The sequence below is a fragment of the Oncorhynchus mykiss genome, chromosome 29 (genome assembly GCF_057628025.1).
Source record: "Oncorhynchus mykiss isolate SJ-2025 chromosome 29, ASM5762802v1, whole genome shotgun sequence".
NCBI lineage: Eukaryota > Metazoa > Chordata > Actinopteri > Salmoniformes > Salmonidae > Oncorhynchus > Oncorhynchus mykiss.
In genome coordinates this window covers 27,297,218-27,310,456 of record NC_143050.1, presented here as the reverse complement: position 1 = coordinate 27,310,456, position 13,239 = coordinate 27,297,218, and the positions used below count along the sequence as shown (strand labels likewise).

The window sequence follows — 13,239 nt, the reverse complement described above, 5'->3', positions numbered from 1 at the left end:
TGAATACTTTCTGTAGGCACTGCAGCAACTAATAAAGATAGTATACTTCAACCACAAGAGAGGCTTGTGGAACATTTATTTGAATTTGTGAACTGGCAAAGTAATGTTCTATAGAAAAAATATATATATATATCTTCTGTTTATACAACATACCATACAGTTTGACCTTTATATTTACTTAATGTATAGCGAATACTCAGTCTTAAAACAGAGCGCGGAGGAAAGGTTTCACAGTTTAAACCCAATCAAATCGTTAACACTCAATACTGGAATGTGACAAGAAAACGAAGCTTTCAAATGGAAAAATAAAACAATTTTAACAGAACACAAAGGTAGTCTTGACGTTTTTAATACACGGTTACCTGTACATATGAGGAAAAAAACACTAAAATTAAACATTTCGAAATTATAATATCCCTTTTCATTAAGCAATGAAGTTAACACTAGATTCATTTTGTAACTAATCAATCATACATATATTAGATCACACAAAGTAGAAAGAAAAATGAATTAAAAAGTTTAGCATTGGACTGTACACGAGTCCACAGTGTGTACTGGATGGGGCATTAGGGAAACTGGGTGGTACCAAATAAGACAATTTTGATCGTAATACTTAGCATATAAAAAAACTACAATTAATTATTACACAGGTAGAATCCAGAGGCTTAGCAGTCTTGAATTATTTAGGTACAAAACATACATAAAAACCTGGCATTTCTCATTTTTGTCCATAGCAAGATGCAACATCAAATTTCAAATTACACATTCACGATCTTTGAACATTTTCAGTATGAAAACAGAACAGAAAAACAGGGACAGTTTTCCTGTGATAATGACTCCATGAAAAAAACTTCTTTGATTTAATTATATATATATTTTTAAATAAAGTATTTAGTCAAGTATCTGAGCATACATACATAGTTTTACAAGATAGCAAAGGCAAATAACTCACAAAATGCAACATCCCCTTTCCCATATCAGATCATTGTAATAAATTATTCATTACATTTTCATATGCCTAAAAAAAATTCATCTAAGAACTACAAGTTAAACGCCTGTCAAAATATTAGAGAATCCATCTTTGTTTCAAAAATGAAATAAGATATTGCACCTTTTTTTAAACCAGAGTACAATAAAAGACAATGGAAAACAATACAAAGCACAACAGGAATTAAATTAGGAATTGACTGCCATTTGCCAACATCGCTCGTATTTTGCAACAAAATTATACATTTTACTGTAACAAAATATCACAGTTTCATCTTACTGAATTAAAATGCTTTTTGTAAAAGGAAAAGAAAACATTTTTACACATTCTTAAAACATCTTATGACAAAACAAAAATTAATTCAAGACTGCTAAGCCCATAATTGCGATTTTATTGCAACAGAACTAGAAAAAATAGATTATATTGCGTTTACTGAAAAGTTACAACTCCGGGGTTCGTTTTGGCGATGTAATTTGAATCAAAAAGGAAAAAATAGAAAACAAAACAGCTCTCTCATAAGTCCAAAAGGGATCCCGGAAATTGTCAATTCAAAATAATGGTGTACACAAGTATTTAGTAACAATTAAATGTTCCTGATTTAGAAATATTCTTTTTTTAAATTGTATAAGTCATTCTACAGCTAGTGTTTCTCACTAAGAAAAAAGTAAAAGTCTTCAAGGCGTTGCAAATCTAGAAACCTCTGTTACAAAAGGTTTGTTTTCATCCTCTCAGTGATTCAAAAATCTTCAACTAAAGGGTGTCCTCTCTAATGATCCTGCAAAACAGGTTCACATCAGTGACAATGGACAGACATACATTTACATGTGCAAGTTACAGTTCATCTCCTTACAGAAACAATTTAGTTAAAACAGGTGGAGGGGGTGCTAAGAGTTGGGATGGGTTCTCACCTGAAGGCCTGGGGCCGGTGTCTGCTGTGCACCCTGGCCATAGTAGGCCCCCTGCTGTCTGTAATACTCCACCCAGGCAGCACTGTAGTCCGGAGGGGAGCTCTGCTGGGAGCCGGGGCCTGCTGCCTGGCCTGGGGAGAGGGTGAGCACAGGGTAGAGGAATGGGGGTGACAGAGGAAGGTCAGGGGAGAGGGAGTTGGAGGCACCAGAGCATAGAGCACTACTGACAGCATCAAACAGCAAGCAGAAATCTACTTCCTCCGATGTTGTGCACTAAAAAGGCAAGTCTATTGGAGGAGTTTGGTGGCCACGTGGGTGTAATCTTACTCTGTTTCTTGTAGTAATCCTCCCATGCTTTGCTGTAGTCAGAGCCACTGCTCTGTGCTTGGCTCTGCTGACCTGGGCACAATAAAACAAGGATGAGTCAATACAACACACACCAAACCAGCTACCAAGATCTCCCCAATTAATGTGTTTGGCTCCATAAATTCAATTTCTTCTGACTCAAATATATTCAATTATTCAAACAAATGCTAATGTACATTGGTGATAAAATCAAGAGTCTGCTCATTACACATTTAAAATGGCATTGATACACGCAGCAATCCAGCTGCACAAACATGTAACCAAAATGGTAAACTTCTGACTACAATCATCGGGGTCAAATGGTGTCAAGGTGACATGACATTTCTGCCCATAGACTCAAGTTTCTTTGCACAAAACTTCTTTAAACAAGGGCAGGGGGAAGGTTTGAGGTATGGTTCCGAGGTGTATACTGCGCACAACCCTAACCCTTAGTGGTGTTACAAAAGCGAGAAGGGGTAGGAGCTCCCTTCTCTGATCTCCCCCAGAAGACTGACTCTTGCCTATCTTTTTAGAATACGGCTCCCATGCTTTGGAATAGTCCATCTGGCCGGTCTGGGATCCATTGAGACCTGCAACCAGACAGATAACACTGTTGGAGGACAGAGTTACTGCATGAGGGTCTTTCAATGGAGGCTGACGCGTACCATCCAGACATGTCCCGCTGTATCCTATTGCTTGAGGCCTCTACCCAAACCCTAACTTGAACTTCCATCGAGTGAAAATTGGCTTTGAAATTTGAAGAAGCAACGAAGGAAAATGTTTTAAGTAAACCCGTATCTGAACGGTCACATTCTGAATGGAATAACTTCTCTGCCCCTCTCTTGAGTTGAATTTAAATGCACTGCAGCATTGCCAAAACCAGCCTTCAGTCTTTAATCTCTCCAATTCCTTGTATTCCTAGGAAATTTCTGTTCAACTGGCAACGTGTTGTCAGTAAGCAGAGCAGAGAGCATAAGACATTGCTAGTTTTAGTCCTCCTTCCACCTCTTTCATTTCTCTGGGAGGGACTGTTATGCCCAGCATTATTTTGATGATTACATGAGCTCCATATATCAAGGAATTGTAGTGAAATGGCAGACCGATATTGGTATTAAGTGTTATGGGTATCCCACCCTGAACCTAACTGACTTACTGGGGTCCTGCTGGCCCGGAGCCTGCCATGTCTGATATGTTGTGCCCCATCCTCCTGTCAGGAATGTCTGGGGTCCACTAACACCACAAAAACAGAGATAAGCATGTTTATATTTATACTAATTGTGTTGGCATGGGAATTGTTAAATCATTGTTTTCATATTTTGGTCAGTGTAAGTAGCAGCCGAGAACATAGATGAAGGCATGTTAGACAAATGTAACAGTAGTAAAAAGTGTGGAGACCAAGAAGCTACTCACTTCTGATGCGGGGTAGTTGGTCCTTGTCCGAATGGGTTCAGACCAAAACTGCTGTTGCCCCCCATTCCTGAGGCCTAGACGAGAGAGCAAGAAAGGACAGGAGAGACCACACTTGTGGTTAAACGGGGGTGAACAGGCAAGGCCAAAGGGCAGCGCTGGCCGCTGACGCACTCCATTAAGTCCATTTGATGGATTCTTCATGTTTAACCCCGGGTGACATACTGGTGGATGGTAGGGGCACAAGAACCAGTTGCACCCCCCCTTTGACATGTGCCCTCATGAATATCAGGTCAGACAATAGCTTTTTTTTGGGGGGGGGGGGGCGGTATAAAAAAGGACCACCTACCCCAATCTTCTCATCGATCAGCTGGCGGGCCATTTCCATCTGCTGGTGGGTGCCGCGGATGGAGAAGATGCGCACGTTGGGGTCAGTGTTAGGTGGCGGGTTTCTCTGCAGCTCCACGTGCGCTCCGGACTGCTGGTTGATGTTCTTGATGGTTTCGCCACCTTTTAGGGAAGAGGAAATACACAAGTTTACATTTTTACCTCCAATCAATCAGTTAGTAAAAACCCCCAACAGGTCTTCCTCTGCTGTCTGGTTCATAAAACCCCCCAACAGGTCTTCCTCTGCTGTCTGGTTCATAAAACCCCCCAACAGGTCTTCCTCTGCTGTCTGGTTCATAAAACCCCCCAACAGGTCTTCCTCTGCTGTCTGGTTCATAAAAACCCCCAACAGTTCTTCCTCTGCTGTCTGGTTCATAAAAACTCCCAACAGTTCTTCCTCTGCTGTCTGGTTCATAAAAACCCCCAACAGTTATTCCTCTGCTGTCTGGTTCATAAAAACCCCCAACAGTTCTTCCTCTGCTGTCTGGTTCATAAAAACCCCCAACAGTTCTTCCTCTGCTGTCTGGTTCATAAAAACCCCCAACAGGTCTTCCTCTGCTGTCTGGTTCATAAAAACCCCCAACAGTTCTTCCTCTGCTGTCTGGTTCATAAAAACCCCCAACAGTTCTTCCTCTGCTGTCTGGTTCATAAAACCCCCCAACAGTTCTTCCTCTGCTGTCTGGTTCATAAAAACCCCCAACAGTTCTTCCTCTGCTGTCTGGTTCATAAAAACCCCCAACAGTTCTTCCTCTGCTGTCTGGTTCATAAAAACCCCCAACAGTTCTTCCTCTGCTGTCTGGTTCATAAAAACCCCCAACAGTTCTTCCTCTGCTGTCTGGTTCATAAAAACCCCCAACAGTTCTTCCTCTGCTGTCTGGTTCATAAAAACCCCCAACAGTTCTTCCTCTGCTGTCTGGTTCATAAAAACCCCCAACAGTTCTTCCTCTGCTGTCTGGTTCATAAAAACCCCCAACAGTTCTTCCTCTGCTGTCTGGTTCATAAAAACCCCCAACAGTTCTTCCTCTGCTGTCTGGTTCATAAAAACCCCCAACAGTTCTTCCTCTGCTGTCTGGTTCATAAAAACCCCCAACAGTTCTTCCTCTGCTGTCTGGTTCTATCCTTTAGGCTTCACCATACGTACCTAAACTCAACCGACTGAGGGTTAGTTGTAGTGATACCTACACCTTCATCCCCATTCTATTTTAACATCCGTGCTAATCAGAGACAAAGGACGACAACACTTCTTCCCCCACGCTGACGAATCAGACGGCAGCTTCCTGACGTGAAGGAGAGCAATTAAACCAGCAGGAAGAAATGAAACTTAGATGGGGGAGAAAAGACAAATTAAAGCGTATCCTCTTTCTGGGATGTCGTTAGTCTCCTTTTGCTTTCGACTCCATGTTGCGTTGTGGGGAGGGGGGGATACAATTACAACCCCTCTCCCCCCTCCTGCCATCCCAGTGAAAGGAGCGAGGGGGCTGTCCCAACATCAATTACACATTTGTTCACTGGTGGCTGACACTGGGCTGACCCCAGCTGACCTCGCAGTAAAAACGCTCATCCAAACCGCTCCTCCTCCCGTAGCCTCTTCCCTGCTGCCAATAGACTACACATGGGCCATTAACCCATTGTCAACCAAATGAAAGTTCTGCCTTAATGAAGCCATTATGAGGTCCCCCCAGTCAGACAGCAGAGGGGAATGAAGAGCCACACTATTCATTTCATGAACTGGGCCTCGCCGGGGCCACATCATACGGCCTTATTATTGAGACTGGTTTAGTAAGCTGGACAAAAAAAAGGAGGGGATATAAAGTGCAACTGGCGAGGGACTTAGGATAAGGGGGAGGGAGCCCAGACAAGCTGGCCAGCAGTATGGGAAAATCAACCAGGCGCTTAAACTTAAGTGAGAATCAAATAAAATGTTATTTGTCAAATGCTTCATAAACAAGTGTAGACTAACAGTGAAATGCTTACTTACGAGCCTTTCCAAACAATGCAGAGAAAAAATGAAAAAGAAATAAGGAATAAATACAATGAGTAACAATAACATGGCTATATAAATGGGGTATCAGTACTGAGTCGAGGTGCAGGGGAACGAGGTAATTGTGGTAAATATGTACATATAGGTAGGCATGACGTGACTAGGCAACAGGATAAACAGTAGCAGCAGTGAATGTGATAAGTCAAGAGTTCATGCAACAACAAAAAAAACAGTTAATGCAGATAGTCAACCAAGAGCTACACGGACTAACTATTTAGCAGTCCTATGGCAGTCCTACAAGCTGTTCAGGGTTCTGTTGGTTCCAGACTTCGGTACCGCTTGCCGTGCGGTAGCAGAGAACAGTCCGACTTGGATGGCTGGACTCTTGGACAATTTTTAGGGCCTTCCACCTTAGAGGTCAACCGTTTAATTAGGGAAGATTTCAAGTTCATAAAAATCGGTAATCTGCCTTTTTGGACACCTATTACATTGCAGGCAGACCACCTGTTATGCGAGTCCAGCGTCAATGGGGCCTTGTGGCTGCAATGAGTCAAGGTCAAGCTAGCGTTAAACTTATCTTATTAAAAAATATATATATAATCTTCACAATCACTAGTTAACACATGGTTGATGATATTACTAGGTTAACTAGCTTGTCCTGTGGTGCATATAATCAATGCAGTGGCTGTACATTTATCATCAAATCACAGCCTACTTTAACCCAAACGGGTGATGATTTAACCAAAGCGCAATCTTGGCACAAATGTACCTAATAATAATCATCAATGCCTTTCTTAAAATCAATACACATAAGTATATATTTTTAAACCTGTATATTTAGTTAATATTGCCTGCTAACATGCATTTCTTTTAACTAGGGAAATTGTGTCACTTCTCTTGCATTCAGTGCAAGCAGAGTCAGGGTTTATGCAGCAGTTTGGGCTACCTGGCTCATTGCGAACTACGTGACCGTAACTAATTTGTCAGAATTTTACACAATTATGACATAACACTGAAGGTTGTGCAATGTAACAGCAATATTTAGACTTAGGGTTGCCACCCTTTCGATAAAATACGTAACGGTTCTGTATTTCACTGAAAGAATAAACTTTTTGGTTTTCGAAATGATAGTTTCCGGATTTGACCATATTAATGACCTAAGGATCGTATTTCTGTGTGTTATTATATTATAATTACGTCTATGATTTGATAGAGCAGTCTGACTGAGCGGTGGTAGGCATCAGAAGGCTCGTAAGCATTCATTCAAACAGCACTTTACTGCGTTTGCCAGCAGCTCTTAGCAATGTTTGAGGCACAGTGCTGTTAATGACTCAAGCCTATCAACTCCTGAGATTAGGCTGGCAATACTATAGTGCCAATAAGAACATCCGATAGTCAAAAGGTATATGAAATACAAAATGGTAGAGAGAAATAGTCGATGTGTCATAATTCCTATAATAACTACAACCTAAAACTTCTTAACTGGGAATATTGAACCACCAGCTGAGCACCAGTTCTTTTTTTTTTTTTACATGGCACATATTGCACTTTTTATTCTCCAACAGTTTTTGCATTATTTAAACCAAATTGAACACGTTTCATTATTTGAGACTAAATAGATTTTATGTATTATATTAAGTTAGTGTTCTTGTTCATTCAGTATTGTTTTAAATTGTCATTATTACAAATATATGAAAATCCGCATCGGCCTTTTTTTGGTCCTCCAATAAAATCGGTAACAGCGTTGAAAAATCATAATTGGTCGACCTCTATTCCCGACACCGCCTGGTATAGAGGTCGTGGATAGCAGGAAGCTCAGCCCCAGTGATGTACTGGGTCATACGCACTATCCTCTGTAGCGCCTTGTGGCCGGACGCCAAGCGGTGATGCAGCCAGTCAAGATGCTCTCAATGGTGCAGCTGTAGAACTAAGGGGCCATGCCAAATGTTTTCAAATCTCCTGAGGGGGAAAAGGCATTGTGTGTGGACCATTCCTTAGTGATGTGGATACCGAGGACCTTGAAGCTCTCGACACGCTCCAATACAGCCCTGTCGAAGTGGATGGGGGCGTGCTCCGGCCACCGTTTCCTGTAGTCCACAATCAGGTCATTTGTCTTGCAGACAGTTAGGCAGCTCTACCGTTTAGCTCAATGCAGATGTTGCCTGTAATCCATAGCTTCTGGCTGAGATACGTATGTATCGTCACTGTGGGGACGACCTTGTCGACGCACTATTAATGTAGCCGGTGACTGAGGTGGTAAACTCCTCAATGACATCGGATGAATTCCATAACATATTCCAGTCTATGCTAGTGAAACAGCCATGTAGCTTAGCATCCGATTCATTGCACTACTTCTATATTGAGCGTGTCACTGGTACATCTTTTAGTTTTTGCTTGTAAGCAGGAATATATACACTGATCAAAAAAATAAAGGGAACACTAAAATAACACCCTAGATCTGAATGAATGAAATATTCTTAAATACTTTTTCTTTACATAGTTGAATGTGCTGACAACAAAAATCAAACAAAAATTATCAATGGAAATCAAATTTATCAACCCATGGAGGTCTGGATTTGGAGTCACACTCAAAATTAAAGTGGAAAACCACACTACAGGCTGATCCAACTTTGATGTAATGTCCTTAAAACAAGTCAAAATGAGGCTCAGTAGTGTGTGTGGCCTCCACGTGCCTATATGACCTCTACAACGCCTGCGCATGCTCTTGATGAGGTGGCGGATGGTCTCCTGAGGGATCTCCTCCCAGACCTGGACTTAAGCATCCGCCAACGCCTGGACAGTCTGTGGTGCAACGTGGCGTTGGTGGATGGCGCGAGACATGATGTCCCAGATGTGCTCAATAGGATTCACGTCTGGGGAACGGGCGGGCCAGTCCATAGCATCAATGCCTTCCTCTGGCAGGAACTGCTGACACTCCAGCCACATGAGGTCTAGCATTGTCTTGCATTAGGAGGAACCCAGGGCCAACCGCACCAGCATATGGTCTCACAAGGGGTCTGAGGATCTCATATCGGTACCTAATGGCAGTCAGGCTACCTCTGGCGAGCACATGGGGGGCTGTGCGGCCCCCCAAAGAAATGCCACCCCACACCATGACTGACCCACCGCCAAACCAGTCATGCTGGAGGATGTTGCAGGCAGCAGAACGTTCTCCACGGCATCTTCAGACTGTCACGTCTGTCACGTGCTCAGTGTGAACCTGCTTTCATCTGTGAAGAGCACAGGGCGCCAGTGGCGAATTTACCAATCTTGGTGTTCTCTGGCAAATGCCAAACGTCCTGCACGGTGTTGGGCTGTAAGCACAACCCCCATCTGTGGACGTCGGGCCCTCATACCACCCTCATGGAGTCGGTTTCTGACCGTTTGAGCAGAGACATGCACATTTGTGGCCTGCTGGAGGTCATTTTGCAGGGTTCTGGCAGTGCTCCTCCTGCTCCTCCTTGCACAAAGGCGTAGGTAGCGGTCCTGCTGCTGGGTTGTTGCCCTCCTACGGCCTCCTCCACGTCTCCTGATGTACTGGCCTGTCTCCTGGTAGCGCCTCCATGCTCTGGACACTACGCTGACAGACACAGCAAACCTTCTTGCCACAGCTCACATTGATGTGCCATCCTGGATGAGCTGCACTACCTGAGCCACTTGTGTGGGTTGTAGACTCCGTCTCATTCTACCACTAGAGTGAAAGCACCGCCAGCATTCAAAAGTGACCAAAACATCAGCCAGGAAGCATAGGAACTGAGAAGTGGTCTGTGGTTGCCACCTGCAGAACCACTCCTTTATTGGGGGTGTCTTGCTAATTGCCTATAATTTCCACCTGTTGTCTATTCCATTTGCACAACAGCATGTGAAATGTATTGTCAATCAGTGTTGCTTCTTAAGTGGACAATTTGATTTCACAGTAGTGTGATTGACTTGAGGTCGGATTTGCCAAATGGAGGGTGAGCTTTGTATGCATTTCTGTGTGTGTGGAGTAAAAGTGATCTAGAGTTGTAGCCTCTAGTTGCACAGGGGACATGCTGGTAAAAATTAGGAAAGATGTCAGTTTCCCTGTATTAAAATCAATAGCCACTAGGAGCACTACCTCCAGCTATGTATTTGGTTGTTTGCTTATGGCCCGATACAGCTCATTGAGTGCAGTCTTAGTGCCAGCATTGGTTTGTGGCGGTAAATAGACAGCTATGAAAAATACAGTACCAGTCAAGAGTTTGGACACATCTACTCGTTTAATGGTGTTTCTTTTTTAATTATTTTCTACACTGTAGAATAGTGAAGAAATCACAACCATCAAATAACACATATGGAACCATGTAGTATCCAAACGTGTTCAACAAATCAAAATATTGTTTATATCCGAGATGCTTCATAGTAGCAACCCTTTGCCTTGACAGCTTTGCACACTCTTGGTATTCTCTGAACCCGCTTCACCTGGAATGCTTTTCCAACAGTCTTGAAAGAGTTCCCACATATGCTGAGCACTTGTTGGCTGCTTTTCCTTCTCTGTGGTTAAAACTCATCCCAAACCATCTCAATTGGGTTGAGGCCGGGTGATTGTGTAGGCCAGGTTATCTGATGCCGCACTCCATCATTCTCCTTCTTGGTCTAATAGTCCCTACACAGCCTGTAGGTGTGTTTTGGGTCATTGTCCTGTTGAAAAACAAATGAAAGTCCCACTAAGCGCAAACCAGATGGGATGGCGTATCGCTGCAGAATGCTATGGTACCCATGCTGGTTAAGTGTGCCTTGAATTCTAAATAAGTAACAGTGTCACCAGCAAAGCCCAATCACACCACCTCCTCCATGCTTCACGGTGGGAACCACACATGCAGAGCTCATCCATTCACCTAGTCTGCATCACAAAGACGACGGTTGAAACCAAAACCTCAATTTGGACTCATCAGACCAAAGAACAGAGTTCCACAGTTCTAATGTCCATTGCTTGTGTTTCTTGGCCCAAGCAATACTTCTTATTGGTGTCCTTTAGCAGTGGTTTCTTTACAGCAATTCGACCATGAAGGCCTGATTCACGCAGTCTCCTCTGAATAGTTGATTTTGAGACGTTGGTTACTTGAAAGCTGAAGCATTTATTTGGGATGCAATTTCTGAGGACGGTAACTAATGAACTTAACCTCTGCAGCAGAGGTAACTGGCTTTTCCTTAACTGTTGCGAGTAATCATGAGCCAGTTTCATCACAGTGCTTGATGGTTTTTGCAACTGCACTTGAAGAAATGTTCAAAGCTTTTGAAATTTTCCAGATTTACTGAACAGGTCTTAAAGTAATTTTGTTTCTCTTTGCTTATTAGAGCTGTTCTTGACATATGGACTTGGTCTTTTTTACCAAATAGGGGTGGTATACAGTAGATGATCCTATCTTGTCACAACACAACTGATTGGCTCAAATGTATTGAAAGAAATTCCACAAATTACCTTTTTAACAAGGCACACCTGTTAATTTAAATGCATTCCAGGTGACTAACTCATGAAGCTGGTTGAGAGAATGCCAAGAGTGTGCAAAGCTGTCAAGGCAAAGGGTGGCTACTTTGCCAAATCGAAAATCTATTTTGATTGGTTTAACACTTGGATACTACATGATTCCATGTGTTATTTCATAGTTTTGATGTTTTCCTTATTATTCTACAATGTAGAAATAAGTTAAGAAAAATCCTGGAATGAGTGGGTATCTAAACTTTTGACTGTTACTGTAGATAAAAATCTTTGTAAATAGTATGTCTGCAGCTTATCGTGGGGTATTGCTACTCTGCCATGAAAACCTAGAGACTTCCTTAACATTAGAGATACAGCAGACCAGCTGTCGTTAACAAAAAGAAACAACCCCCCTAACTTTACACGAAGCAGTCTTTCAGTCTTGACAATGCATAGAAAAACCAGCTCGATAATTATCCATGTCCTTGTTCAGCCACAACTCAGAGAAACATAGGATATTACAGTTCTTCAGGTCCCGCTGATACTCGAACGGAGCTTGTCCAGTTTCTCTAGTAATTGTACGTTCGCCAATAGAACCGAGGGTAGAGGCAGTTTATTTACTCGCCAAAATAGTCGTCAGGGAGCCTAATCATTTGTCTCATTTGTCTGCTTCAAGAATATTTCTGAATATAAACTTGTTGTCTTGTTGGTGTAATTTTAGCAGGGGAAAAATGTTGGCTGGTAAAAAAAAAGAAGAGAGTCTGGTAGATTTTTTTATCCATCTACCTGCCACAGTGGCTGGTGGAGCAAAAAGTACATTTTATGCCCTGTATGTGTGGGTGGGTGGCGTGAGCCCCAAGTTACCAGGCTGTGTGTATTTGGGGGTGCAATCAGTGGGTCAAGCAGCTGCATAAAGGCATCGTAAAGATATTAATCACCTCAGTCTCTAAGGCCAGGCTGACAGGACCCAGACCCACAGTCATATTGGACCAGTTCATATGCTAATGCAGGGAGGGGGGTTCGCAGGGGGACGCAACGCCCAGGTTTATTCGCCCCCCCCACCTCACAAAAGCCACTTGACATTTCTATTGCCTTGTTTCTATCATAGGTAAAGAGCCCCCCCCATCTAACCACGCCCACCACAGCACACACACCCATAGGACAGGGACACACTCAGGGCTCCTCCGTAAGCGCAATGGTCAATGACTTTTAAATAGCTGGCAATGGAGTGAGCATGAATGGCCAATAAGCTAATTCCTCTCATTCATTCCCTCACTCCACTCCATTGAGCTGAAAGGGCCTCATTAGATGCCAGGAAACCTTCCACGTGATTGAAGGCTGTTATTATGAACCTTTAACAATTAATGTCACATTACATGCATTATCCCTGTCATTAAGCCCTTAGGGATGGGACACAATGCCACTTGTGCTGCATGCATGAGCCAGTGGAGGGGGTGAGGTGAGGGGGTGGCTGGACCCACACCATACGGGCTCATTGTGCAACTTTAAATGGCATTTCATCACGAGAGAACAAGCACAAGCTAATGGCCTGGCAATGATTCACTTTGGGCATAATCAAGGTTCTTGATAAATTGCTTATGCCTCTTTAAGTGATGAAGACCGCTGGTAAAAGAAAGAATCGACTGAAAGACAACATTATGCATTAAGGCTTGGTTTTCCCCGAGAAGGCACAGTAGGGGATGGCCTCGAACAATTTAAAAAAAACTTTTCCTATTGGAAGTACACACACACTGAAGGGTAAAAAAAAAAAACGTAATAAAAA

The 13,239-nt window shown here is 42.9% G+C and overlaps 1 protein-coding gene across 18 annotated transcripts in view; it reads right to left on the bottom strand.

Moving 5' to 3' along the window:
• Positions 1 to 333: 333 nt before the first annotated feature.
• Positions 334 to 13,239, bottom strand: part of LOC110509799 (far upstream element-binding protein 3) — a 28,493-nt gene continuing 15,587 nt past the window's right edge. For 10 of the 18 annotated variants that reach the window (XM_036967205.2, XM_036967210.2, XM_036967208.2 and 7 more), the window contains 6 exons: positions 3,998 to 4,158; positions 3,652 to 3,725; positions 3,395 to 3,471; positions 2,224 to 2,295; positions 1,897 to 2,027; positions 334 to 1,754 (listed from right to left, as the gene is read on the bottom strand). In XM_036967205.2, coding sequence (XP_036823100.2) covers positions 1,725 to 1,754; positions 1,897 to 2,027; positions 2,224 to 2,295; positions 3,395 to 3,471; positions 3,652 to 3,725; positions 3,998 to 4,158 — 545 coding nt within the window. In that variant the 3' untranslated portion in view covers positions 334 to 1,724. Of the gene's footprint in view, positions 1,764 to 1,896; positions 2,028 to 2,223; positions 2,296 to 3,394; positions 3,472 to 3,651; positions 3,726 to 3,997; positions 4,159 to 13,239 lie in introns of all 18 variants that reach the window. The other 8 variants (XM_090226920.1, XM_036967209.2, XM_090226918.1 and 5 more) reach the window with 1 other exon arrangement.